General features: G+C 38.0%; 1 protein-coding gene and 1 long non-coding RNA gene across 6 annotated transcripts in view; one reads left to right on the top strand and one right to left on the bottom strand.

The window, feature by feature from the left end:
* The window catches only part of LOC126762209 (uncharacterized), a 200662-nt gene that overhangs the window by 131004 nt on the left and 43659 nt on the right, over positions 1-25999 (bottom strand). For both annotated transcript variants that reach the window (XR_007667431.1, XR_007667432.1), the window contains exon 2: positions 2820-2903. This is a non-coding gene — a long non-coding RNA (uncharacterized LOC126762209). The remainder of the gene's footprint in view (positions 1-2819; positions 2904-25999) is intronic.
* On the top strand, positions 99-25525 carry LOC126762201 (ubiquitin carboxyl-terminal hydrolase 47). Of its 4 annotated transcripts, none has more exons than XM_050478766.1 (10): positions 99-398; positions 18405-18619; positions 18678-20725; positions 20793-21282; positions 21864-22811; positions 22886-23860; positions 23925-24051; positions 24120-24190; positions 24275-24408; positions 25112-25525. In XM_050478766.1, exons 2-10 carry the CDS (start codon positions 18425-18427, stop codon positions 25341-25343), a joined length of 5220 nt encoding a protein of 1739 aa, XP_050334723.1. In that variant the 5' UTR covers positions 99-398; positions 18405-18424; the 3' UTR covers positions 25344-25525. The 4 variants fall into 4 exon arrangements, with proteins under 4 accessions (XP_050334723.1, XP_050334722.1, XP_050334724.1 ...); XM_050478765.1 differs by having other exon boundaries at positions 99-382; XM_050478767.1 differs by lacking the exon at positions 99-398 and adding an exon at positions 455-771.

A 25999-nucleotide genomic window follows, 5' to 3' on the forward strand; every position in this document is an offset into this window, starting at 1 on the left:
ATTACAGCGCCATCTTCTTGTCAATACATAATAAAAGAAAGCAAATAAATTCCACTGACCGACAACACCTGGTGTGGAAGAAGTAACAGCTAAAAAGAAATTAGTCGAAAATATTAGAGAAGTTGAAAATTTTGTTTGTTGGAGAAAATAATTCGGAGAATGTATTTTCATGAAAACCAACGTATTGCTACCTTGAGTGTTGTATGCAGGCCAAAAATTTGTTAACATAAAACACACGAAAAAATATTCATTAATAGTATGTTATGGTTATTAAAATCCATTCCGCAAAGTGAACATTAGTTATTCGTGAACGTAGAAAGTGACCGAAGTGTAAAGATACGAGTAAACGAAAATTCATATAACTTATTTATTGACCAGTGAGGTATGTAGCTACCAAGGTAATGGTTAAATAAATTATGCTACTGTTTTCAATAAACATACTTTACTGAAAGCATGAATACATATTTACAAATAAAAAACGTTGTAATATGCATACAAGTTTTTAACACAAAGAGAAAACAATTCCAATTAAACAGAAATACAGCTAAAGTAGTCATAGCGGTATTAAGCTATGTAAATCACATCTAATAATCCAATTCGCTTATTTAGCTCGAAATTATTACAACATTAACTACATATTGCTTTTTGACTTCATTGTGAAATAAATAACGTTCTAAGAATGTTGTGATTTTTTGACGATCAAAACAGATTTTAGCTTCCCAGTGTATTACTTTATGCTAGGTAAATCATGAATACGCGATAAATTTACCGGTATGTATCTTGATATATTAACCGAAACCAAGCATAATAATTTTCTGCTTTATGAGGTTTTGAAAGGGCAGATTCAGCAGTCAATTTATATTACTGTGAAAAAATATTGCCATTAAAGTGATAATCAGAAACCTTATGTTGTAAATCCCCTATAATTATTATGAACTGATGTCATTTATAATACCCTTTACAAGTGTTCTTACAAGATGTTGTTTTTGATTGAACAGTTTGTATGGCTATAGTTAAGCGATCTTAACAATTTCTTCGGAGATTGTATTGTTGCCTTAGAGAATCAAAATTAATGAACTTTCGGCAAAAAAAAAAATCCATAAGGACTTGATTATTATCGATCAGTTTCTATGGCAAGTATGGAGCTGTTCAGGGCATGTACATACATATATTTCATTTTAAATATTTCCGACACAATTTCTATAATTCTTACACATTTTACTAAATACATGTACATATGTATTAATAATGGTTCCCTTTTACAAGTTTTAATACTTAATATCACCACTTACAATAAGTGACATTCATATATTTTCCATTTAATTTTTATTGTTACTATTTTCTCCAATTATAGTGTAACGTATCGGCTAATGAAATACTAGCGCCTTAGTGGAATAATATATTAATCGCCCATAGGCGCCAATATGCAGTTATTACAGAACAAATGTGTCAGCTGTTACTATCCACAGATAAAAGTGAATAAATTATTTTTTAAATTTATGCGCAAGTATAAGCTTGTGCCAAAAGGTGTAGTTGAGCTTTATAGTTAATCTGAAACTGCCAAGAAAATATACATATGTATGTACATGCAAATAAAGTTGACGTTTGTACTATGTTTTATCGTTGGCTTGCAGACTCTTGTAAAATACAAAAAAGATTATGAGCTTTCGATAATTAATGTAAATTTGGCTTAATCCTCTCATGGAGTTCCCACAGATATATTAATTATATACATATACATACATATATATGTATGGATGTGTCGTGCGTTAGCATTGTGCAAACATAACACACACTACATCGTACAGGTCAAAAACCTTCAATGCAGCGAGTGTATTTTTATAAACGCATGATGATGGTTAGAGCAATGTTGATCTTTTTGCTTTATAAAGGCAATGCATATGCACTTCAGTTTGTGTTTCGCGCTTTGTTACTTGCTAAAAACAAACGCAATCGTCTATATTTCCGTGCTACATCTAAGCCAAAACAGTTGTGAGATTATAACACTAAGTATATATGTATTATGTATGTATGTTTGCACGTATCTAGATAAGTTTGTACATCATGTTTACAACTATAAGTGCTATTTTTGGTACATGGGTGCGTCCCTGATGTAATACTTCATGCATGTTTTAGGTGCGTACGGTGCGTGCAAAGTGGTCCAACAGCGTAAAAATGTAATCCATTAAGCAAAATCTTTAATTTAATTATGTGATTTCTAGTATAAGAAAGAAAGCATATTATGTTGTGAAAACGAAGAGTCACTTCAAATTAGCAATGCCTAGTTATCGAAAGGACAAGAAATTGGCAGGCAGCCATATTTTGAAAGGCAATCGCTAGACTGTTATTTTATTAAGCCGAAAATCAGGTGTTTTTACAAGTGGCACACTGTTCACACATAAGATTAATGTTTTAGCAAAATTTAAAGTCTCAAATGCTGCTCTCATCAACTTAAGAGGGGAGTATAAAGAACTGTAGTCATAGAACCTGTCATACAATCAAACCCTTCAACAGTAAAATAATCATCTTTTTTATACCCGGTTGCAACTGTGAAGGGAATTATGGCTCCGATGCAGCCAAAGTTAACGTTTGGTGTGGTTAAGACTTAACCTTTGTAATACTCGCTCAACAAATCCGGCATAATTTCATTTTCCTTCCAACAATCCTAGTAAGAGTTCATCAGTTCAGATTATTTCCTAAAAATTTTTAAGCATACATATACTTACATATGTATATACACCTATACATACATATATGTATACTATCAAAACCTTTGTTCATTTAATTTTGCATATCAGATAAGTATTAAGTCGACTTACCCGATCAAACAATGTCATTGAATAATACATAAATATTTTTGATGGAATACAATGACATTTATGGCGAACAGGTGCAGAGTTGTCCTGCAAAAAATCAGACAAATTTTAAATAATTATTTATCTGCGAACAATAAAATAATAATAAAGTATGAGCTTAAAGGCGACATATTTAATTTTCTTAAAAAATTCGCTTTAATTTCGCACAAGTTGCACAAGGCATTCTTTATGCTCATAAATATTCACCTAACCATAGAAATGTGCGTATGTATCTGCATTCATACATTTGTATGTACATATGTATATCAATGTATGTAGTATTAAAAAATATTTTTTTTTTTTTTGCAATTTTTGTCTGCACATTTAAATGTTATTAATGGGTTGTCTTAAAATTACTTAATATATACAGGGACACGGCTGTCACTCAACTTTTGTGGGAATGACCTCTTGTTTTGATTATGAATTTTTTTGTTGCTTACATTTATTTTATATTAAATAAAAATCTACATACACCTGCCAACGTCTCAATTTACAGTTATTAAAGAATAAGATTTTGGAATAATTTCTGCTGGCTTATCTGAAGTGTAAATTTTTCACAAAAACAAGTTTGTTTGGGAAGCTGCCATTTTGTGAAAAATCAAAATTTGTTTAGGCCCTTCGATCATTAGCCGTATGCGTATGCGTTTTTAATGTTTGCTTATTCAAAGTATCCGTTCCCACGACAGTCGAGTCTACGTAACTGGAACGGACCCGGTTTTTTATCCGGTCAAGCACTGTCAAAACCCGGGAGAATTCCGCCGTTAAAACAATAACATTGTCCATATTGATCTATTATTATTATATTTTTTGTTCTTGGATTTGAGACAATTTTAAGCTCAGAAATCTCTCTCATTCCCTGACACCTTTCTTCGGAGGCCCTCCTGGAAATCGGAGGATCGAGAGAACCAAAAATTTTTCAACATCTATTATTAAAGTACATTAATTCTGTAAATGTGCATCATTTTTATTTTTATTGTTATTAATTAAAATGCCACTTCAAGAAAAATTCAGAAAAAAGCGTGCTTTCTGACTTGCAAATGTATAAAACTCATTAAAGGTCTGTTCCCACGACGGTCGGGCCTATGGAACCGGAATGGACCAGGACTTTTAACCAGCTATGTACCCACCCATCAGAAACTCCTCTAAAGTATTCGGAGAACAACAAATACTTTTGATTTACTAACAACAACGTTTAAATTTGGCATCTGTGGATATAACCTCACAAAATTTGCCTTATTAATTTTGAAGGAATTTTTGTATGTTTTGAATATTAACATCCGGTTCATCAATTAATAATATATTATACAAATGATTGACAGACAGTGTTATGCCTTCCATTCCGATCAGACATCTCTTCCGTTACGACGTCATTATCTAATATCTACGGTATAATGTAAAAGCGGCTAAGTTTTATTTTTAAACCCATTCAGAAATACTAAAATAAATGGGCGAAGTGTTTGCAGGCATATGAAGAAACCTATTCCGATTGAAGACACCTGCTTTTCTATTTAGTTTTATTGCCGAAGTGGACGCCGTATCAATTAAGTTGTAATTTTGCATAAAATGTTCATTCTGACCAATAGAATATGCTGCAATGCTTACTCATTAGCCAACTAAATCATCCATCTGTGTTGAAAATTCAAAATAAAATTGCAATTTAAAAACACTGCACAGTGCTCTCAATGAGTGTACTTTGCTGGGGTACAGTGTGACGAAATTTAAATTGCTTTATCGGCATTTAGCACATTTTATTCTAGTATATCTAATTTTTTATTTCGTAAAATCGGTTAGTGGTTAGTTCACTAAATTTTTAATACTGAAAAATTGTGTTCAAATTCAAAATGTACACAGTATTTTAAGATTCATTATTGCATACCCAGTTTTTGCTGGCGAATACGGACATCAAGCGCCGTCATTTGCCAAACTCAGCCGCCCGAAACATAGACGTCTGCTGAAAATACTTTTTGACGATAATATGAAGTGACGGTTCAGCAAATCATCGAGCATTAGGAAAGAAAAACGCCATTCACACAAAAATATAAACATACGACATTAATTGAAAATTTTGCTGTCGGAAAAGAAGTTAGTGTATAGGAAAAACTATTGCAGAGCGCAATTGCTCACGCTGTAAATCGAGCGCAATTATTTGTGTATTTCTTGAGCTCTCGAAGTCTCGAAAATTTGGTGCATGCATACATTTATAAATACAGTCGAGTTCATACAAATGTGTCCATAGGGGAGCAGTTTACGTGATGTTAGTTTTGAGATTTGTGAGGTTATTTATATAAAAAGACTCAATAATGTTTTTGAAATAATAAAGAAATTTAATCTATGTTAAATATTAAGAAAAAAAGTTAATTTCGTGCAGATATCTGGTTAAATAAAAAAGTTCTCTATGCAAGAACTTGATTTTGATCAGTATGTTTGTAGGCCAGCTATATGCAATAATGACCCGATCTGAACAATATGTTTGGAGATTGTAGCGTTACCTTAGGCAATAATTTATGTCGAATTTCGAAATATATCTCGTCAAATAAAAAAGAGACCATACGAGGATCTCATTTTCATTGAGCAGTTTTCATGACGGTTATACGCTATAGTGGTCCGATCTAAACAATATGTTTGGAGGTAATAGCCTTGCCTTGGGCAAGATTCTATGTCAACTTTCGTGAAGATATCTTGTCAGATAAAACAATTTTCCATACAAGGACTCCGTTTTGACCCGTCAGTTTGTATAAGAGCTATTTTATATAGTGGTCCGATATCGATGGTTCCGACAAATGAGCAGTTTCTTGAGAAGAAAAAGACGTGTGCAAAATTGAATAATGATATTTAAAAAACTGATGGATTAGTTCGAATATACGAGTATACAGTCAGACAGACGGACCGGAACTTTTAGATAAAATGTTTTATTGAACCAAATACAATAAATTAAGGGTCAAGGCGCTTGGATCCATCTACGTGGACAGGGATCACGTCACCTCCATCGCGTCCAGCAAGCTCCTGGAATTCTTTAGAGTGCTGGACCTTTGTGGCCATATGCGATATAGGAGAGGGCACTTTCTATGTAAATATTTTTGAAAAACAAATTGAATTTCCTTTTAAAAGAAATTCAATATTCTCAAAAGTTGACTTATTTATGCGCACACAGCTGTCAATGTTCGCCATTTCTTTGTATAAGAAAATGAGCGAACGGAAAGTGGCGCAGTATCTCCTTCGAACAACAACTGATGAAATGGCTCGAAAATTTTTCAGATTGGAAAATTCAAAAATTCGGCACATTTCGGTTTCGAAGCTCGGTCCGTGCGAATGGCTTTGCGGCAACAAACGATTGGCGCCGTTCAAAATATGTGAAAGTGTGCGCGTGTGTGTGTGAATGCTTTTCTTTTGCTTTTGCGCAACAAAAACAACAACGCGACGCGGCGGCGCTACGGCAAAAAGGCGTAACAGTAGTGTGCACGTAATTTTATGTGCTAAACAAACATAAAAAAAAAAAACAAAAAAATTTAATAGAAAATATTAGTGCTACCACCTGCATAGAAAGTGCATGAAAAACGTTTCAGCGGAAATACAACTAAATATTGTGTGCGAGTTTTTAAAAGTGAGTTTGAGATTCAAATGCATGCAATCGAAGTAGCTGCAACTGCAGATGCGTCTCTTTCGTAATCACTGAAAATTTATATTGGCTTGCGAATTTATTTACGTTGAATTTTTTTGGTTAAAGACAAATTTTTGAACTGACGAAAACACTTGTGGCTTTTTTTTAATAATATTTGCATATATTATATTCATGCAAGCGCTAACCAACCGAAAAAGTAGCCTTTAATTAAATATAAAAAATTTTATTTCAAATATTCGTAAGTGTGTGTGTGTGTGTGGTGCATGAAAATATTCATAAAATATCTGCTTTTAAAAATAGCATGAAAATGTGTGCTCCCGTTGGTGAAATTGTGTCGCCACAGCACGGCGGCGTTGAGCGGTGTCGTGAAATGATCATAAAAAATAAATAAAATAAAACATTTGGCTTTTAAGCAGCAGCGTATTCATGTTCTGGTGTGTGTGTGATTTATTTATGAGTTGCGAATTTTCGAAATTTTCTGTTTCGAAATTTTTAAACGTCTTTTCTGATTATTTTTGACTCAAAAGCGGTACAGACTGTTGGACTGTGCTCTCTATTTGCATTAAAGCAATAATTTCTAAAAAAAATTATGTGTTAGTGCTCGCTTAGTACTTTGTTTAGAAATAAATATCAAAAAATTTGAATTTCGAATATTTCAAAATCGCCTAAACACAATTTGCTCATAAAAGATGCCGGCCGCAAAGTACAGATATTTGTGTGCACACGCGCAACCCACTAACCGAATGATATATTTAAGTTTTAGTATTTATAATATGTACTATTTCATATGAAGGCTAGAAAAATGGAAATGCACGAGTGTGACTGACCATGTTCGAGAGTTTTCAGATTGTTAGGGTCCGATTTTAACGCGACCACCACTTGACAAATCTATTTGTATGTATACGAATAAACATTTACCAATATATGTATATACATATATATATATAATTGGCAGCCTCATAATATTAACTAATGCTTCGAGCGCCCTTTCAACCACATTGGTTTCCCACGTGTCTTCCCTTGCAGCAACCTATCATTAATATACATATGTATACAATATGTTTGTGGATTATAAAAGCTAAAATACATTTAGCGCCAGAAGCAGTTGTTCCGAAAGTTTCTTACATCGCGCTGCTGTTTTATTTTTAGTATTTAAATCAGCGTTTTTTTGTTTTGCTTTTTAACTCTGCCAAATTTGCATTGATCATTGCATGCTTCGCTTTGGCGTGCTTGTAAAAATAACTTTCTTGGGCGTCATTATTTTTAGCAGCTTTTGTCTAAAAAAAAACATGCAAACATTTGCCCAAATGTTTATGCAGATGTCTTTCTTGAAACTCTATCGTTCAAATTCGCTTCAAAAATAAGGGGTTTTTTCGTCTGGACTTCAATAACGGTCAATAAGTTTTCGTCATATTTTGTATTATACTACTATGAGCAAAAAATAGTAAGACTTTGTTCATAATTTTAAAATTCTTAATTTATTCTTCAAAATTGTTCCCGTCAAAATCATCCCCCTTGACCCCAATACACTTGTGTTAATTTCCGGAATAGCCTACCGGTTCACGTTTAATGTCTTCAATTGCCTCAAAACAGTTTCTCTGGAGCGGTTCTGCATACCCAGAAGTCACGCGGAGCTAAATGAATTGAATACGGTGGTTGAGGTACAATATGGGCTGAAAATTTGGCGAAAAACTCACGAAGAATCAATGCGAAGGTGCATTATCGTGGTGCAAAAACCTAGATTCCGGCCTGTGTTTACGAAAAGCTTCACTCAAATAGTATTATTTGTAGACAGTTTGGCCGGAAGGAATTCGAAGTACACCACACTTCGATAATCGTGGAAAACTATTAACATAACCTTGATTTTTTACCTGCTTCGACGTTCTTTTCCGGCTTCGGCTCACCTTTGCCACAATATTCGGCCGATTGATAACCTCTTTCTGTGTCGTAAGCATAGATCCAATTACGCTGATCTACGAACTCGTCCTCACTGTTTTACCAAGAAACACATGTACAAAGTTCCATCAAGAGATCTTAGTTTTTACTCAAGTTATCGCTTACACAGACGGACGGACGAAGGGAGGGATGAACAGACAGACAGTCACTCGGATTCAACCCGTATTGTCATCCAGATAATTTATATTTATATAACCCTATATTTATCTCGACTAGTTTTAGGTGATATAAACAACCGTTAGGCGAACAAAACAAGATGTTGCAGAGGCCAAAAACGAATCAAGGCAATTTTTGATACCCTGTTCTGATGTGAACCGTATTCCTAAGAGGTCCTTCTGCATCGACAAGAACAAAGGGTAGTAAGAAGGGGCAATGGGGCTATAAGGCGGGTGAGCCGAACTTCCCAGTTTTCCAAATAGCTAAAGCGAGTGCTGAGAGTTGCTATGATGGAAAATTATTGTCTCGTATCTAGTTGCGAATTTCGAGAATTTTTGGGCAATCACTGGTTTCAATTTGACCTGTTGTCGGTAGCGTTCCTCTTTAATGATTTCAGTCGGTTTTAGAAGCTGATAATACAGCACGCCTTCCGGTCCCTTCAAATACGGAGCTTTACAGAATATTCGGCTTTACGTCGATTTGGCAGGTCGACCAGGTTGCATATATATATATAGAATATATATATATATATATAGTACATTCATATATGGTATTTTGCATTTAAGATTATCGTAATGAATCCATCACCAGTCACATTCCGATGCATAAATTACTACTTTTTTTGTAGCGTTCAAGCAGCATTTCGGACTTGCAATATCGTCATTCAACGTATCTTAGCTTCAATCTGTACGCCATCCCAATTTCCTTGCTTTTGAATATATTCGACTGCGTTTAAACGTTTCAAAATTGATGTTTGAGTGGCTCTCAAAAATTCTTTGAGTGGTTCTTGTGTTTGGCAACAATCTTCATCTAGTAATGCTTCCAGTACCTAACGTTCAAACTTTTTTGGCCGGTGGTTCTTCGTCTTCCAAGTCAAAATCACCAATTTTAATTTCGGCAAACCACTTTTGGTTCGACCATGTTCCGTTCCCACGACAGTCGGGTCTACGTAATCGGAACGGACACGAATATTTTTATCCCGTGAAGAACTGTGAACTCAGATTGAAGCAGAATTCTGACGTTACAACAACAACCTAGACCATGTTCACCATAATACGAACACCCAAGAAGCGATAACTTTCGATTGAGGTTTTCTTCTTTTTTCTTAAAGTAACGCAGAGAAACTCTCCACAAAAACACTTTTTCAGGCAGGTGTTAAATTTTTTAGTGTAAAAAAACTTATCTGCAACAGCAAGTTACGCCATCTCTTGACAAACTGCAAAAGAAAACAGCTAGTAAAGTTCTTGACAATGCTTTTGTGTTAGAAAATTAAATTGTTGAAGTTATGATTTCAGCAAAGAAATTTGTATGAAAGTGTTTGGCGCCAATTGGAGATTCCAAGTGTAGCCAGGTTCTTCTCCACCTGGTGTTACCGGAAAAGTGGAGGTCTTCCTCGAATACTCTCAGAGCTGGAGTGTTTTCCTCCATTCGGACGACAAGACTTCGCCAGCATAGCCGCTGGCTCTTAATTCGCTGAACTATGTATGTCAATGCTGTTTTTTCTTTTTCATTGGTACTGGTTTTTACGTGGCGGGTCCCAAACCCAGCGCACAACCCTATATAGGGGATGTTTCGCCTTCTCACATTAGCTCGCCTTCGAACGGATGTTCTTAGGCTACCCAGAGGATACTTGGTCAAAGACTGGAAGTAGTGAGCTGCTTGAGCCATGTGTAAAAGAATCGTTTCTGGCCACTCCCAAGTGAATGAATTTCCTCACTTGCGTGAACTTAACAGTCATAACTTTGAAGTTGTAGATAATTTCGTTTTTTTTAGGAACCAGCATTAACACCACCAACAATGTCAGCCTGGAAATCCAACGCAGGATTGCTCTTGCCAACAGGTGCTACTTCGGACTGAGTAGGCAATTGAAAAGTAAAGTCATCTCTCGACGAACAAAAGCTAAACTCTATAAGTCGCTCATAATTCCCGTCCTGCTACATGGTGCAGAGGCTTGGGCGATGACAACAACCGATGAGTCGACGTTACGAGTTTTCGAGAGAAAAATTCTGCGAAAGATTTATGGTCCTTTGCGCATTGGACACGGCGAATATCGCATCCGATGGAACGATGAGCTGTACGAGATATATGACGACATTGACATATAGTTAAAAGACAGCGTACGCTGGCTAGGTCATGTTGTCCGGATGGAGGAAAACACTCCAGCTCTGAAAGTATTCGACGCAATACCCGCCAGGGGAAGCAGAGGAAGAGGAAGACCTCCACTCCGTTGGATGGACCAAGTGGAGAAGGACCTGGCTTCGCTTGGAATATCCAATTGGCGCCACGTAGCGAAAAGAAGAAACGACTGGCGCGCTTTACTCATAATCGCGTTTTCAAAAGAACATTATTAGTAAAATGTCGTCGTATATCTCGTACAAATCGTCCCCACATAATTTTACAATGCGCAAGGGACCATAAATCTTCGGCAGTACCTTTCTCTCGAAAAGTCATCAAATGTTATCATCGTCCTTGCCTCTGTACCACATGACAGGACGAGGATGAGTGACTAGTAGAATTTGGTCTTTGTTCGTCAAGAGAGGACTTTACTTCTCTCAATTGCCTACTCACTCCCAAGTAGCGCCTGTTGGCAAGCCTTTACTCATAATTTTCAAAACACATAATTTTGCAATGGCCACTCTTAATTAAGCACTATTTTTGGACCAAATTTTATGTTTTTTTTTATATTATGACTCAGCTAATAATATCAAAAGTTTCACGTCTTTCAACAACTATTCACATACCTAAACACATACTTACATATAGATTGGTGTATGTGTGCAAATAAAAACAATATGACGATATACAACAACATTTTAGCAAAACTATTCCACTGCCTGCCCATCAGGTGTAATAAAATATTTTTTCCGTTTCTAAAAATACAAACGAACACATGTGAGGACTTATTTGTTTATATTCGTCATTCAATTAGACAAAGTGGGCAGCTTTCAAATTAATTTCAATATTCTATTCTACAATTCAAATGATTTTTTTAAGTTTTCGCGCGAACGTTTGGAATTTTCTTACAAAAATTGCTGAAATTATTAAAACTTAAAAATTATTATTCAAATAGAGAAGAAGAAAAATTTTATTAAATGGAAATTTCTTTATGTAACTTCGCAAATATCCTAAAATGCATAATAATCCAATATACCCAAAAATCAATATGTAAAAATATGAATTTAGCCTCAAGGCCACACCATAAGCGCAGACACCCTTTGGGCTATAAATTTGTCGCCGTTCCGCATTTCTGAATAGTGTTCGTAGTATGTGGCGCAATTTAAGTTTTGGGTGTTGCATAGTTCGTCGGCGCCAGAGACCACCTACCATGACCACCGTCAACGTTACGTACCGCATATGCTATTGCAGGCGTACTTACGTAAATGAGTGTCTATGGGAAGATTATCGTCCTGGCGGCCGGCCCCCAAGCGGCATTGATTAGCCAGCTAACGGTAGCGGAGCATGCCACTTAGCACATCGTCAACACATTAATTCTTGCCACTGCAGTGCTCACTGAACAAATACACACGAGTATGCCTGTGTGTGTATGTGTGTGAGTATGTGAAGTCCCACTTGTAGCCTCTTATATTGCAACGCTTTCCTATATATATTCATATATACTTATATACACACCTACTCGTATTTAAATTACATTTATATTTACGTATATAGCTGTGTTTGTATGTATTCGCATTCAATGTTGCTAACCACTTGTCTAACAAAAAAAAAAAAACTGAAAAACGCAAGTACACACCCACACGTCCTTCAAAAGTTGGCCTGCCACTCATTTATGTCCTCTTGCGGTTGTATACATTTAATTTACGCTGGTCATGTGACATTTTCAAACTTGTAAAAATCATTGCGCAAAGATTTATGTGCAACATTCGTGTATGTGTGTTTGTAATTAAGGCTTTTTGTGTGCTTTGTGCATGTGGCTCCCCAATCTAACAAGCAGAATGAGGTTAAATTCTTCATAAACTGAATATGTGCCATATGAGCATATCTCGGACCATTAGAAGCGTGATTTTTATGGTCGAAGATTCGAAAGTTCCCTTTTTAAGCTTAATTAAACCGTTAGATTTCAATTAAAAGAATTCCAAAAAATGCGAAAATACTATCCGAATCCTCCAATCCTTTTCGATTATGTTCCACAATGAAAGTTGGTGAACTTGCTTCAAGGAAACAAATGGCTGAAAACCAAGTACTTTTGCCAGATACTGAATAAAAATTCTTCTGGTATTTATCTTATATCCGTACAGCGAATGTTTCTTGTTTATTAGCGTAGATACCGCCAACGCGGTTATATCCGAGTCTACGACAGCGTACCAATCGTTCTTCCTTTTCGTTATTTGGCGTCAATTGAATATTCAAAGTGAAGCCAAGTCCTTCTCCACCTGATCTTTTCAACGGACGAAATTATCTACGACTTCGAAGTAATGACTGTTAACAGCGACGTGGAAGCCAACAGGAGATATTTCGTCTTGCCCTCGTTCACAACCAGACTCATACGCTTCGCTTCCTTATCCAGTTTGGAGAAAACAGAACTAACGGCGCGGTTGTTGAGGCCAAGGATATCAATATGAACTTACGCCAGCTGTGCACTCTTATAGAAGATTGTAGATTGAAGAAATCACACGATAGGGAGTATTCTTGTCTGAAACGCATAGATAGCTCGGAGAAGTCCTTCCCGATCCTGATGGAGCTTTTGGTGCTGTTCAACGTCAGCTTACACAGCCGTATTAGCTTTGCAGTGATACATATGTAGAGACAGTTCCTTTTCAGGCTGTCAAAGGCGGCTTTAAAATCAATGAAGTGGTGGCGCGGTTTCGATCCTCTTTTCATGGGTCTTTTCCAACATTTAGCGCATGGTGAAAATCTGGTCGATTGTAGATTTTCCAGGCCAGAAGCCACACTGAGGTCCAATCAGTTTGTTGACGGTGATCTTTAATCTTTCGCACAGTACGCTCGATAGAACCTTATATGCGATGTTGAGGACGCTTATCCGGTAGTTGACGCAGATTGTGGGGTTTTCCTTTTTGTGGATTTGGCACAGCACACTTAAATTCCAATCGTCGAACATGCTTTCGTCCGACCATATTTTGCAAAGAAGCTGATGCATGCTCCTTATCAGTTCTTCGCCGCCGTGTTTGAATAGCTCGGCCGGTAATCCATCAGCCCCCGCTGCTTTGTTGCTCTTCAGACGGGTAATTGCTATTCGAACTTCTTCATGGTCGGGCAATGGAACGTCTGCTCTATCGTCATCGATTGGGGAATCGGGTTCGCCTTCTCCTGGCGTTGTGCGTTCACTGTCATTCAGCAGGCTGGAGAAGTGTTCCCTCCATAATTTAAGTATGCTCTGGGCATCGGTCACTAGATCACCTTTGGGGGTTAGAGTTTGCTCCGGTCTTGAAACCTTCAGTTAGTCGGCGCATTTTTTCGTAGAACTTTCGAGCAGTTGTCGGCCAGCTTGTGACGCTCTACGTACTCGCGCATTTCGGCTTCTCTCTTTTTTATCTGCGAATGCGTCTCGCCTCCCTCTTCGACTCTCGGTATTTATCCTATCCCGCAAGTGTTGTGGTCGAATGCAACGTTGCTAGGTAGGCAGTCTGTTGTATCTCTAGTGCGACACGGCACTTGTCATCACACCAACTGTTTTTTTTACCTTTAAAAGGGGGCTTTCACATCCGATCCGAGCCGATTTGATCTTTTCATTGGGGGTGTTTTTTTTACCGTCCCAAACCGAGCGCGAGGAGGGATTTTTTGCCTTCTCACTATAGCTCATCCAATTTTGTCACGCACAGCTTTGATCCTACCTGTTATAGTAAGAACTGTGCGTCCTTCATCGAGAAAAAATCTACAAAACATTATACAAAGCCAATATATCACACATCTAGGCATACTGCGTGAATTTATGATCAGATGGCGCCTTCAACACTAAAGATATCCAAGATCAGAAATTTCTATGGTAACCTACGTAACAGTTGTTACTTGGTTGTGGCTTCTGTGGGCGGATTTTGAACTCAAATTGAACCTTTCATTCATAGATATATACATGACATACATATGTACATATATTTTCGTACCAATTCTTCAAGCAATTTTTTAGAGGAAGTTACTTATATTGACGCTACAATGGAAAGCAATAAAAAAAAAATAAATAAATTTTTCCGAAAACTTTTCCGCGATAAGTGAAAAGTATGTAACATCCATAATTCACATTACGGATGGCGTATGCATTTTCGTTCTCGGCTTCTCGACTGTCTGCATTGCCGGGAAATTTTTCGTACAACGCCAAATGCGCTTGGAGCGTAAACAAAGGAATACTGCTGATGCCATTGGCATAAATCTGCATGTAAGAGCGTCTATATGAAGTTATTGATGGACTTATGATCAAAATATTATTATATACATGTGGAGAAATATATGTACATACATACATACATACATACATATGCATGTATATGTCTTTACGTAAATGTATATTAATAAGTATAATAAAATCGAGCTGAAAGCACTTTAAATCGAATACGAAAACATATTCTATAATGTATTATAAAAAAAATTGAAAAAAAACACAAAATGCAGTCTTTTACTTGCATATATGTACATATGTTTGCTTGAACTAGCAAATTGGCGCAAATGGAGAATAATTCGAATTCGTTTAAATGCAGAAGGTCGCAAGACGTCTACGATTTGTTAAACGAAAAATACCAAAATGTATTATTCATCTTGTTGCAACAACAAGAGTGAGTTCTTGGAGGCATATACTACATACATCTGTTATGTACATATGTATGTACATATGTATGAGTCAGTAAAGCAAAAAAGCGAAAAGTCAAAGATGAAAGTGTGAAGAAATGCCTACGCAAGTTGTAGTTACAACTGTTTATATGTATATACATATATATGTGAATATGTTTATATGTGCATACATACATACAAACGTATATAGCAATCACAACGTGCACCCGGCACTTGAGTAGCTCAGCAAATGTACCCATATCCATATATAAATATAGTATATCTTTGGTTGTATGCGTGTGTGCTTGCTTGTTTGTACACGTGAGTGCAGCCTTCGAAAAAAGTCAGCAGCAAGACGTAAGAACACCTAATGGAAAGCAAATCATTACAACTTATATTTGTATTTAGCATTGCTGGCGAAATTCTTAAAAAAAAAATAAAAATATGCAAACATATCCACATGTACATATGTATATACATATGTATGTATATGTGTGCCATCAAAAGAATATTCATAAACATACATATGTATTCACCTATTTAGTTTCGATTGGTACATAGATACGAGTGAGGTCGTTTGTCAGTTGCCACGTGAGGTGTTTCGCTTTTGTAGTATTGCGGTAATTTCTTCATTTGCCATGCTCGCTTCTATTTGGTTCGTTGCCGAAATTTTCCTCATTTGGCATATGGCCAAAAATTTTACCTCGACCTACAGCGGGTGCGACGCGATTCGATATCGCGATTTTATTTCCTGTTTTTTTGTTTTTTTTTTTTTTGTTTTGCGGCTAATTTCTTTGCCTTTCTCGCAGTAATTCGGCGGTGTGCTCTTACCGTTGACTGCCAGTTTGCACGCACTAGGCGTTTTGTTGTTTTGTTGTATTTGTTTTAATTTTTTTTTATTTTTTTTTATTTTTTTTTATTTTTTTTACTCAATTTTTTATTTTATTTTATTTTGTTTTTATTTTAGTTTATTTTACTTTTACTCTATTTTGTTTTTATATTCAATATATATTTAATTATTCCTTATTTTCTTTTATGTTTTGTTTTTGCTTTGTTTTCTTCAACCACATTTGTTCGAAGTCATGCTGTTGCCATTATTTGGCCGCTCGTTGTAGCAACTGTTGCTGCCACACTTCTTTGCTTTACATTGCCTTTGTAATTATCCGCCCACTTTTGCGCGTTTGTACTTCAACGAATTTCAATGAATTTGCAAAAACATGCAAAAGCCGGATGCGTTTCAGCGATTTACATATTTATGTATAAAGTACGCGGAAAAAATATATATTTTTGAGTATATACACACAAGTACATATGAAAAAAAATCTGTTAGAACAAAATCTCAATGTACAGTGGCGCCAATTGGAAATTCCAAGCGAAGCCAGGTCCTCCTCCACCTGGTCTTTCCAACGGAGTGGATGTCTTTCTCTTCCTCTGCTTCCCCCCGGTACCGCGTCGAATCTTTTCAAAGCGTACGACATGACGTAGCCAGCGCAGCCGCTGTCTCTTATTTCGCTGAACTATGTCAATGTCGTCGAATATCTCATACAGCTCATCGTTTCATTGAATACGATATTCGCCGTGGCCAAAGCGCAAAGGACCATAAGTTTTTCGCAGAACCTTTCTCTCAAAAAATCGTAACGTGGACTCATCAAGACTTAACTTCTCAATTGCCTACTCACGCCATAATAGCACCTGTTGGCAAGAGTTATTCTGCGTTGAATTTCGAGGCTGACATTGTTGTTGCTGTTTAAGCTGGTTCCTAGGTAGACGAAATTATCTACAATTTCGAAGTTATGACTGTCAACAGTGACGTGAGTGCCAAGTCGCGAGTGCAACGACTGTTTGTTTGATGCCAGAATATATTTCGTCTTGCCATCGTTCACTGCCAGACCTATTTGCTCTGCTTCCTTATCCAGTCTGAAGAAAGCAAAAGTCACGGCGCGAGTATTGAGGCCAATGATATCAATATCATCGGCATACGCCGACAGCTGTATACTCTTATAGAAGATTTTACCTGCTCGATTAAGTTCTGCAGCTCGAATTATTTTTTCCAGCAGCAGATTGAGGAAGTAGCACGATCACGAGTCGCCTTGTCTGAAACCTCGTTTGGTATCGAACGGCTCGGAGAGGTCCTTCCCGATCCTGACGGAGCTTTTGGTATTAGTTTTGCGGGGATACCAAATTCAAACATCGCGGCATAAAGGTAGCTCCTTTTCGTGCTGTCAAAATCGACGAAAAGGTGGTGTGTGTCGATTCTCTTTTCACAGGTCTTTTCCAAGATTTAGCACATGGTGAATATCTGGTCGATTGTTGATTTTCCAGGCCTAAAGCCACACTGCCGTCCAATCAGTTTGTTGACGGTGAGCTTCAATCTTTCACAAAATACACTCAATAGAACCTTATGTGCGATGTTTAGGACACTTATTCCACGGAGACTAAGATCTTTTCGCAAAATTCCTCACAACGACGTCACAGAGATACCCAAAGCTTGAGAATGACGTGTGAGAGACTGATTTGGATCTTCCTCAATTGATGCACCAGCGGCAGCAATGTTCTCGGCTTGCTGTGCGGGCACTTCTTTGTCTCACTGACACGGGAACATTTTGTGCTGTGCTTGTGGACTCAAATTTCGCTCAATTGTTGATCTGACAGGACGATTACACTGACTCCGAATTTCGGTAGTAAATTTTAATAATTTCAACTCGTTGTTGGATCATATATCTTTCCATGATGAAATGACAAACCTTGCTGAAGAGAAATGTCAAAAGAGCGGGAAACAATATGGCGTCGATTGCTGTCCCTACTGGTCTATTTTGTAGCGTCCCTATTTGAAAACCCGTTGGTTGGAAGCGAGATATGAATTTGTCTATCTGATAATAAGAAAAAAATAGAAACCTAGAAAAAGTTAGGAGGACTTTTCCGTTACAATTACAAGGAGAGCCTTTCCTAGCGGTATCATCAACCAATTTGTTTTAGAGTACGATAGCAAAAAATCATATTCTACAAGAGTAGAGAATTAGTGTTAAGCTGTCCATATCTATATTCCCTAACAAATAAATTGTAAATATTTTTTTTTGCAGATTTCAGTGATTGCAGCGACATGGTCCAATTGGATCAAGAGAAGAGCACACAATGTGTAGTGCATGATCTTACACCCGGTTCAGAGCAAAAGAAAATAAATATTGTTGTGCGTTCACAGTACACAATCGAGAAGGTGTTTCGTAATATAAGTACACAGTATCCCTATGAGGCGTATGATTTGTTATTACAGCCCAATGAAACAGAAAATCCACTGGTAAGATTATAATTTTAGGTTATTTTTGTCTGAAATTAATGTTTACCCTCAATTGCAGCTACATTTGAATGCTCGTAAGAACGAGCTGCTCTTCGCCGCGCCCGGTTTTTCGGCGCAAGAGAAAAATGTGCTTGTATTGCTGCCACCAGACGTCTGGGACGGTGATGTGCAGAAACGCTTTGATTTCACTAAACCATTGAGTAAAAAGAAATGCATTTCAAAGACCAACGGGTCCACAGGAACGACGTCGCCGAAAAAGAGCACAGTTAAAACAACAAAAACAGTTAAAGCATCAAGCGCAGTCAAAGCTTCAAGCGCAGATAAAGCTGTCAACGCTGAAAAAAGCACAGACAAAGCTTCAAACGCAGTTAAAGATTCTAACGCAGTTAAAGCTTCAAGCACAGCCGAAGCTTCAGGCACAGACAAAGCTTCCAACGCAGTTAAAGATTCAAACGGAGTTAAAGCTTCAAGTACAGCCGAAGCTTCAAGCACAGACGAAGCTGCAATCGTAGTAAAAGCTTCCAAGGCAGTGAAAGCTTCAAGCGAAGCCAAAGCATCAAGCGTGGAAGCTTCAAGCACAGCCGAGACTTCAAGCACAGACAAAGTTTTCAACGCAGTTAAAGATTCAAACGGCGTTAAAGCTTCAAGTACAGCCGAAGCTTCAAGCACAGACGAAGCTGCAATAGCAGTAAAAGCTTCCAAATCAGTGAAAGCTTCAAGCAAGGCCAAAGCTACAAGCACAGACGAAGCTGCAAGGGCAGGAAAAGCTTCCAACACAGTAAAAGCTTCAAGCACAGCCAAAGTTTCAGACACAGTTAAAACTTCTGCCGTCGATGCACTTAGCATTGAAGTTAACACGCCTCCAACTGTAACAAACGGTGTTGATGCCACCAGCAGCACCGACAGCAACAGCACAACCAACGGTACAATGAATGGACACAGCGAAGTTGTTAACAACGAACATAACGGTAACAACAACAACAGCAACGTATATATTGGCATTAAGTCTGACGACAACAACAAACACAACGAGAATTTATTGAAAAATAATGTGATGAGCGATGTGGTTGGTAGTGACGACGCTTCGTCCACCGTTGCCGAAGAGTCATTACCACTGTATACATTGAAATTGAGTCCACTCTCCGATACAGATTTTTTATCCGACGATGATTTGGCGTTGGGCGCTTCGGCTAGTCCCACCGAGACGGAACCTTTCGGTGGTGATGGCTTGTTGAAACTACGCAACACCTCACCACGTAGTCCCAAATATGGACCACTAACCGAAGGTGAAACGTATCAACAGATGACACTTGACCGCGATTTCACGCGTTTAGGCAAGAAACTGCAACCCATATCCACTTCGGCTGTAACCAATACCACAACTGCAACAGGCGGCAGCACAATGTCGACAATGAGTAGCGGCGGCGGCGGCGGTGGCGCCAATGGTTATGTGGGTTTGGTAAATCAAGCTATGACTTGCTATTTGAACAGTTTGCTGCAGGCCCTCTTCATGACGCCGGAATTTCGCAATGCACTTTATCGCTGGGAGTTCGATAATGACAACGAAGCCAAAAATATACCCTACCAATTGCAGAAACTCTTCCTCAATTTGCAGACATCAAAGAAATCCGCCGTAGAGACGACAGACTTGACGCGTAGCTTTGGTTGGGACTCAACCGAGGCGTGGCAACAGCATGACATACAGGAATTGTGTCGTGTTATGTTCGATGCGTTGGAGCATAAATTCAAGAATACCAAACAAATGAATTTGATCGCCAGTTTGTATGAAGGCAAAATGCTTGATTATGTCAAATGTTTAGAGTGCAATACGGAGAAGACACGCGCCGACACCTTTCTCGATATACCGCTGCCGGTGCGCCCGTTCGGCAGTACTGTTGCCTATGGCAGCATCGAGGAGGCCTTACGTGCTTTTGTACAACCCGAAACACTCGATGGCAATAATCAATATTTTTGCGAGAAATGCAACAAGAAATGTGACGCACACAAAGGTTTGAAGTTTAAGAACTTTCCTTACATATTGACGCTGCATCTGAAACGCTTTGATTTCGACTATCAGACCATGCATCGCATCAAATTGAATGACAAGTAAGTAATTAAAGACATGAGTGTAATAATTAGACAATTTTCATATATATTCATATTTTATTTCCAGAGTAACTTTTCCGCAAATGTTGAACTTGAATAGCTTCATTAATCCGGCCGATCTGGAGAGTCCTGTCCCGAGCACTTCCACAAACGCCGCCACCACAAGCAACACGCCAGGCAATATCGCAACCCATAGTTTTATACCGAACAGCGCAACTTCGACCAACGATGATTGCAGCACGACCGACAGCGGCTCGGCTATGGAGGAAGATTTATGCTGCAGCGGCACGGCCACCACTGCCAGCTCTAGTCAGCATGAAAATGATATGAATGACGATGATGAGGGCATCGATATGAGCACCAGCACCGATCATCGCATAAATAGTAGCAATGCTAGTGTTGAACAACGTATCAAACATGACAATGGCCCCTATTTATATGAGCTATTCGCTATAATGATACATTCGGGCAGCGCTTCGGGCGGTCATTACTACGCGTACATAAAGGAATTCGATAACAATGGGTGGTACTGTTTCAATGATCAATCTGTTTCGCCGGTGAGTGCGCTCGAATATATTTGTGTATGTAAATAAAAGAGAAAGCGTTACGTTCGGTTAACTTAGGAAATGTCATAAGCGTTTATGTTGATTTTATGATTTCACTCATAAAGTTGTAACGGAAATGTTTTTTAATAGAGCTGTCAGCTGTCGAAAAATGTAAAACTGACTTCTTTTTAAACATGTTTTGGAATAGTGTTGCCACGTATTAATAAGAAAAGTGAGCTAAATATTAAAAACTGCTTGTCAGAGATAAAGCCTATAAAGCTTCCAGAAACGCTCTCGAAAATGCAAGATTCGATTTGATTTTGATCGGTCAGTTTGTTGGCAGCTATATGCTATAGTAGTCCAATACCGGCGATCGATATCGATATCACAAAAATTAAGGGATTAGTTCGCATATAAACGGACAGACAGACGGACATGGTTAAATCGACTCAGCTGTTCACGCTGATCGTCTATATATATATGTATACTATGTGGGGTATAGTGTAGGGTAAAAATATAGAAATGTATAGATTTTACTGTGCTTAGCACTTTAATACTTGTTTGCTAATATATACATAACCCCATTTTTATAGATTACTGAGGAGGATATTGAGAAGTCATTTGGTGGCGGTTCCAGTCGCGCCTACTACTCCAGCGTTTACAGCTCAAGTACCAATGCATATATGCTGATGTACCGTCAAATAGATGCACAACGCAATGAACACGCAACAAAAAGCAACGAATTCCCCGAACATATCAATCAGCTCTTGCCGAAATTGCATCAGGAAGAGGAGACACGTGTACCGCGCAGCTCCGGACGTCACGGTGTAGTCGTTTCCGACTTGTCCGTACAAGAGCTGATCAAACCGCGCGTCAGTTTCTATAATCCAGAATTGAAAAAGATCAAATCCGCACGCGCCTATGTCAGTAGTTTCCATATAAAATCCGTGCTGGAGTCCGCCTATCAAATGTTGAATGTGGAGAAATTTGCACCGCTGTCACGTTGTCGTCTAGTAGTTTACAATGACATGGGCGAACAGATTTGTCAGTCGTTGGAACACATCAGCGATCCAACGCTCAGCGAATTGCGTCAACAAACAGACGGACCATTGGAATTTTTGCTCGAAACCAGAGAGGAAGGACAAGAATTTGAGATTTACAAACCGGGTGGCGTCACATGGAATGTATACATAGTTAATGTGGCGAAAATGCAATTGGACGGGCCACATCTGGTATATGCGCCGTCAAGGGAAGCGAATGCCGCTTTGTTACATTCGATTGCCGTACGCCTTAATCTAAATGAGAACCAATTGCTATTGGCCACAGTGAAGACTGATGCATTTGTTGCGCTGGACACAGCGTCATCAGAGAACGACACAGCCGAAGGTATGCAACGGCAGGTCATAACGCAGGAAGATCTGCAAGAGATCGCGCAAGAGCAGTTTAGAGGTTTAACATATATTTACCTAAATGTACCGAATACGGATGCGAGTACTTTGGAAATATTGGATATACCCGCGCTGGAAACGCCCACAATTGAGGTAAAGTAATTTCAGAATTTCATAATAAAAACTTTAAGGTAAATTACTATCTCTCATCTCTCGCAACCCAAAAGGTCAGCGCAGACGTTGTCGACGCCGTGCAAATGAATGCAAATGTCCTGCATACACTAAGTCCATCCAATAGTGATAGCACATCAAATCTTTCACAAAAGAGCTGTGCGCGCGAATCACCATTATTACCTGCCGCCGCCGCCGCCGCTGGGCAGGAATCCCATTCGGAAGATAGCAGTTTAAGTGATGGCGATCGCACCCTGGTCGAATCATTGCACAATCGTTACGGCGGCGATAGTCAAATCTCATCGACCAGTCATTCGCCTTATCTCTCCAGCCCCGAAGATGATGCGTACAATAAAGCGAACTCGTTGAAACGCATACACGATCTCTTCCAAATGGCACCCGACCATACAATGGAAACTGCCTCGTTGTCACGCAGTAATACGCCACAATTCTTCTATGCGGAGAAAATCAATGCCGTGGATCTCATGACAATTTCGCCCCGAATTCACAGTAGCAGTACCAACGATCCGAACGAGGAGTTGGCGCGCAAGCCAACACATTCATATAAAATCATTGTGGATCCACGCATGAAAATGTCAACATTCACGCGACATGTTGAATCGCTAATCGGTGTACCATCCAACTATTTTAAGTTACAGCACAAATACGAAGTCATTGACCTGATGTCGACAGTGCTCTTCGTGTGTATGGGTGAAACGTTGAGCGTTGAGCTGGGGAAAGTGCTGCAGCCGGACGAAGACAAGGCGAAGATCTCATTTATGCGGCTGTCAGAGTTGGACAACGATACTGGCAAATTGCCCTGTATATGTGAATGGGTGTGTAAGGCCAGCATGACGGTCGCCGAAGCAAAGAAGGAGCTGATAGCGAAACTGCATCGCATCGACGCCAAATATAAAACACTTAATCTAAACAATTGTCGTCTGTGGTTGAAGGGTGGCCGCAATCCCATTGAAATTATGGGCGATGATGAAACGTTGGGTACAGATTTGCGCTCAATGGCGGGCGCGGAGGTATGCAAAGCTATTTGAAAGAAAATAAATTTTTATTTACTAATTTATGTGTTTTCACGAACAGTTCCTAGTGCAAGAGTGTGAAGCTGGTGTTAGTCCTCAGGTGCCCGCAGATAGTCTTACGATTTTCGTGCGGCGTTGGCATGCGGACAAATTGCAATTGGATAAATTCCAGGAAGTTACACTAGAAAGTGAGTGTTGCAATGAATTGTAAAAAAAAGTTGAGCGCTAAAATATTTTAAATCTATTATTATTGCAGAGGAAAGTGAAATAAGAGCGGAGTTGGCGAAAATTACCGACATACCGCAAGAGCATATAGCCTATAGTAAGGTAAATAACATCGTCTTCATAGCTATATTTGATATTACAATTTGTCAACTTTGTCTAAGCGAATTTCTAATTTTTATTCTCTAGATAAACGGTTCTTTTCCGTGCACAAACATTTCTCTTTTAAGTATCAACAGCACGCTTAGTTGGTTCTCAATACCGGCCACATTAAATAAATATCCATTAACGTCAACAGTCAGCGGAAATGTCTACTTTTACAAGTAAGTTTTGCTTTTACTTAATATTCTTTCTGTGTGCGCTTACAACAGCGCCTAAATGTAGGCAATGCTTTTATTTAAAACTCACTCAAATTTTACTCAAATGATTATTTACAAAGCTGTGTGTTGTTGTTGTTACAAACGAACACGAAATATAATTAAAACATAAAAACCGTTAACTTCGGTAGCACCGAAGCTATTATACGCTTCACAAAGAAAAGTTTTCCATACAAAAACTTGATTTGCAGCGTTCAGTTTGTATGGCAGCTATATGCTATAGTTATCCGATCTGCAAAATTTTTTCGTAGATTGTAGTGTTGCCTTGTACAATAATCCTTGGCAAATTTCGTAAAGATGGCTTGTCAAATAAAAAAGTTTTTCACACAAGAGCTTCGTTTTGATAGTTCAGTTTATATGGCAGCTATATGAAGCAGTGGTCCGATAAAGGCGATTCCGACATATGAACAACTTCTTGGGAAGAAAAACATATGTGCAAAATTTCAGATCGATAACTCAAAAACTGTGGGACTAATTCAGGGCGTGCCTATATCAACTCAGCTCATTTGATCATTGTTATATGTATTTGTTATATACAAATCCAAATTATATGAGGTCTCCAAAATTTTTGGTGTTGTCCCTTTTCATTTATAAAAACTTGTATTTGTATTCCACGAAACTAAAAACTATATTCTCTACGCCCCTACAGAGATGTCACCAAAGCACCCAAAGAGCCCACAACCGAGGAGCGTCGTGAACTGAGCACCCGTGAAAAGTTACGCCTCGATCGTTTGGGCTGCATGTCCACGTCGCTGTACTCACCGCGTCGTGAGCGTGCGCTTAAGATCTACCTTGATTCGCCACAATCGAATAATAACAGTAGTACGACGTTGGCGTCATCATCATCCAGCATATCGACTGTAAAAGCGGCGGAAGATTAACAGAGTAGCGAAGCAAAATACCAATAATTATAAGAATAACCACAACAACAACAACAATTCATGCGGAGGAGCAACTCCAGTTTGTGATGATTCAGTGACAAGGCAGTTGAACGAGTATGTCGAGAGTGCGTCTGGAAAAATGTAGTATGTTGACTGATGTAAAAACAAAAAATAAATAAAAACTAATTGGCGACACATGTATGACCGACAACATCATTGTTGGCGCTTAAGAAAAAGTGATAATGCAAATTTTCTTTTCGAATCCTTTTCTGCAGTTAAAAAACAAAAAAATGTTTCTTCATTATTTTCATCAAACAAAAATAAAAATATTTAAAAAATAAGAAAAAATGAAATAATACATATAATAAAGAATCTTAAAACAAGCTTCATGCACTATTAAATAAAATTTTCTGGTTTGTTTTTTATGAATTTTTGGATGCGGTTTTTTCGTGGATTTTTTTTAAAGAGACATATTATTTAATAAAAAAATAAAAATAATGTACATTTTCAAAATTTGATGCACTTCAATAATGGGTGATCAATTTGAAATTTTTTTTCAATTTGAAAATTTTTTTCAATTTGAAAATTTTTTTCAATTTGAAAATTTTTTTCAATTTGAAAATTTTTTTCAATTTGAAAATTTTTTTCAATTTGAA

Source organism: Bactrocera neohumeralis, chromosome 6 (assembly GCF_024586455.1).
Source record: "Bactrocera neohumeralis isolate Rockhampton chromosome 6, APGP_CSIRO_Bneo_wtdbg2-racon-allhic-juicebox.fasta_v2, whole genome shotgun sequence".
In the NCBI taxonomy this organism is placed as follows: Eukaryota; Metazoa; Arthropoda; class Insecta; order Diptera; family Tephritidae; genus Bactrocera; species Bactrocera neohumeralis.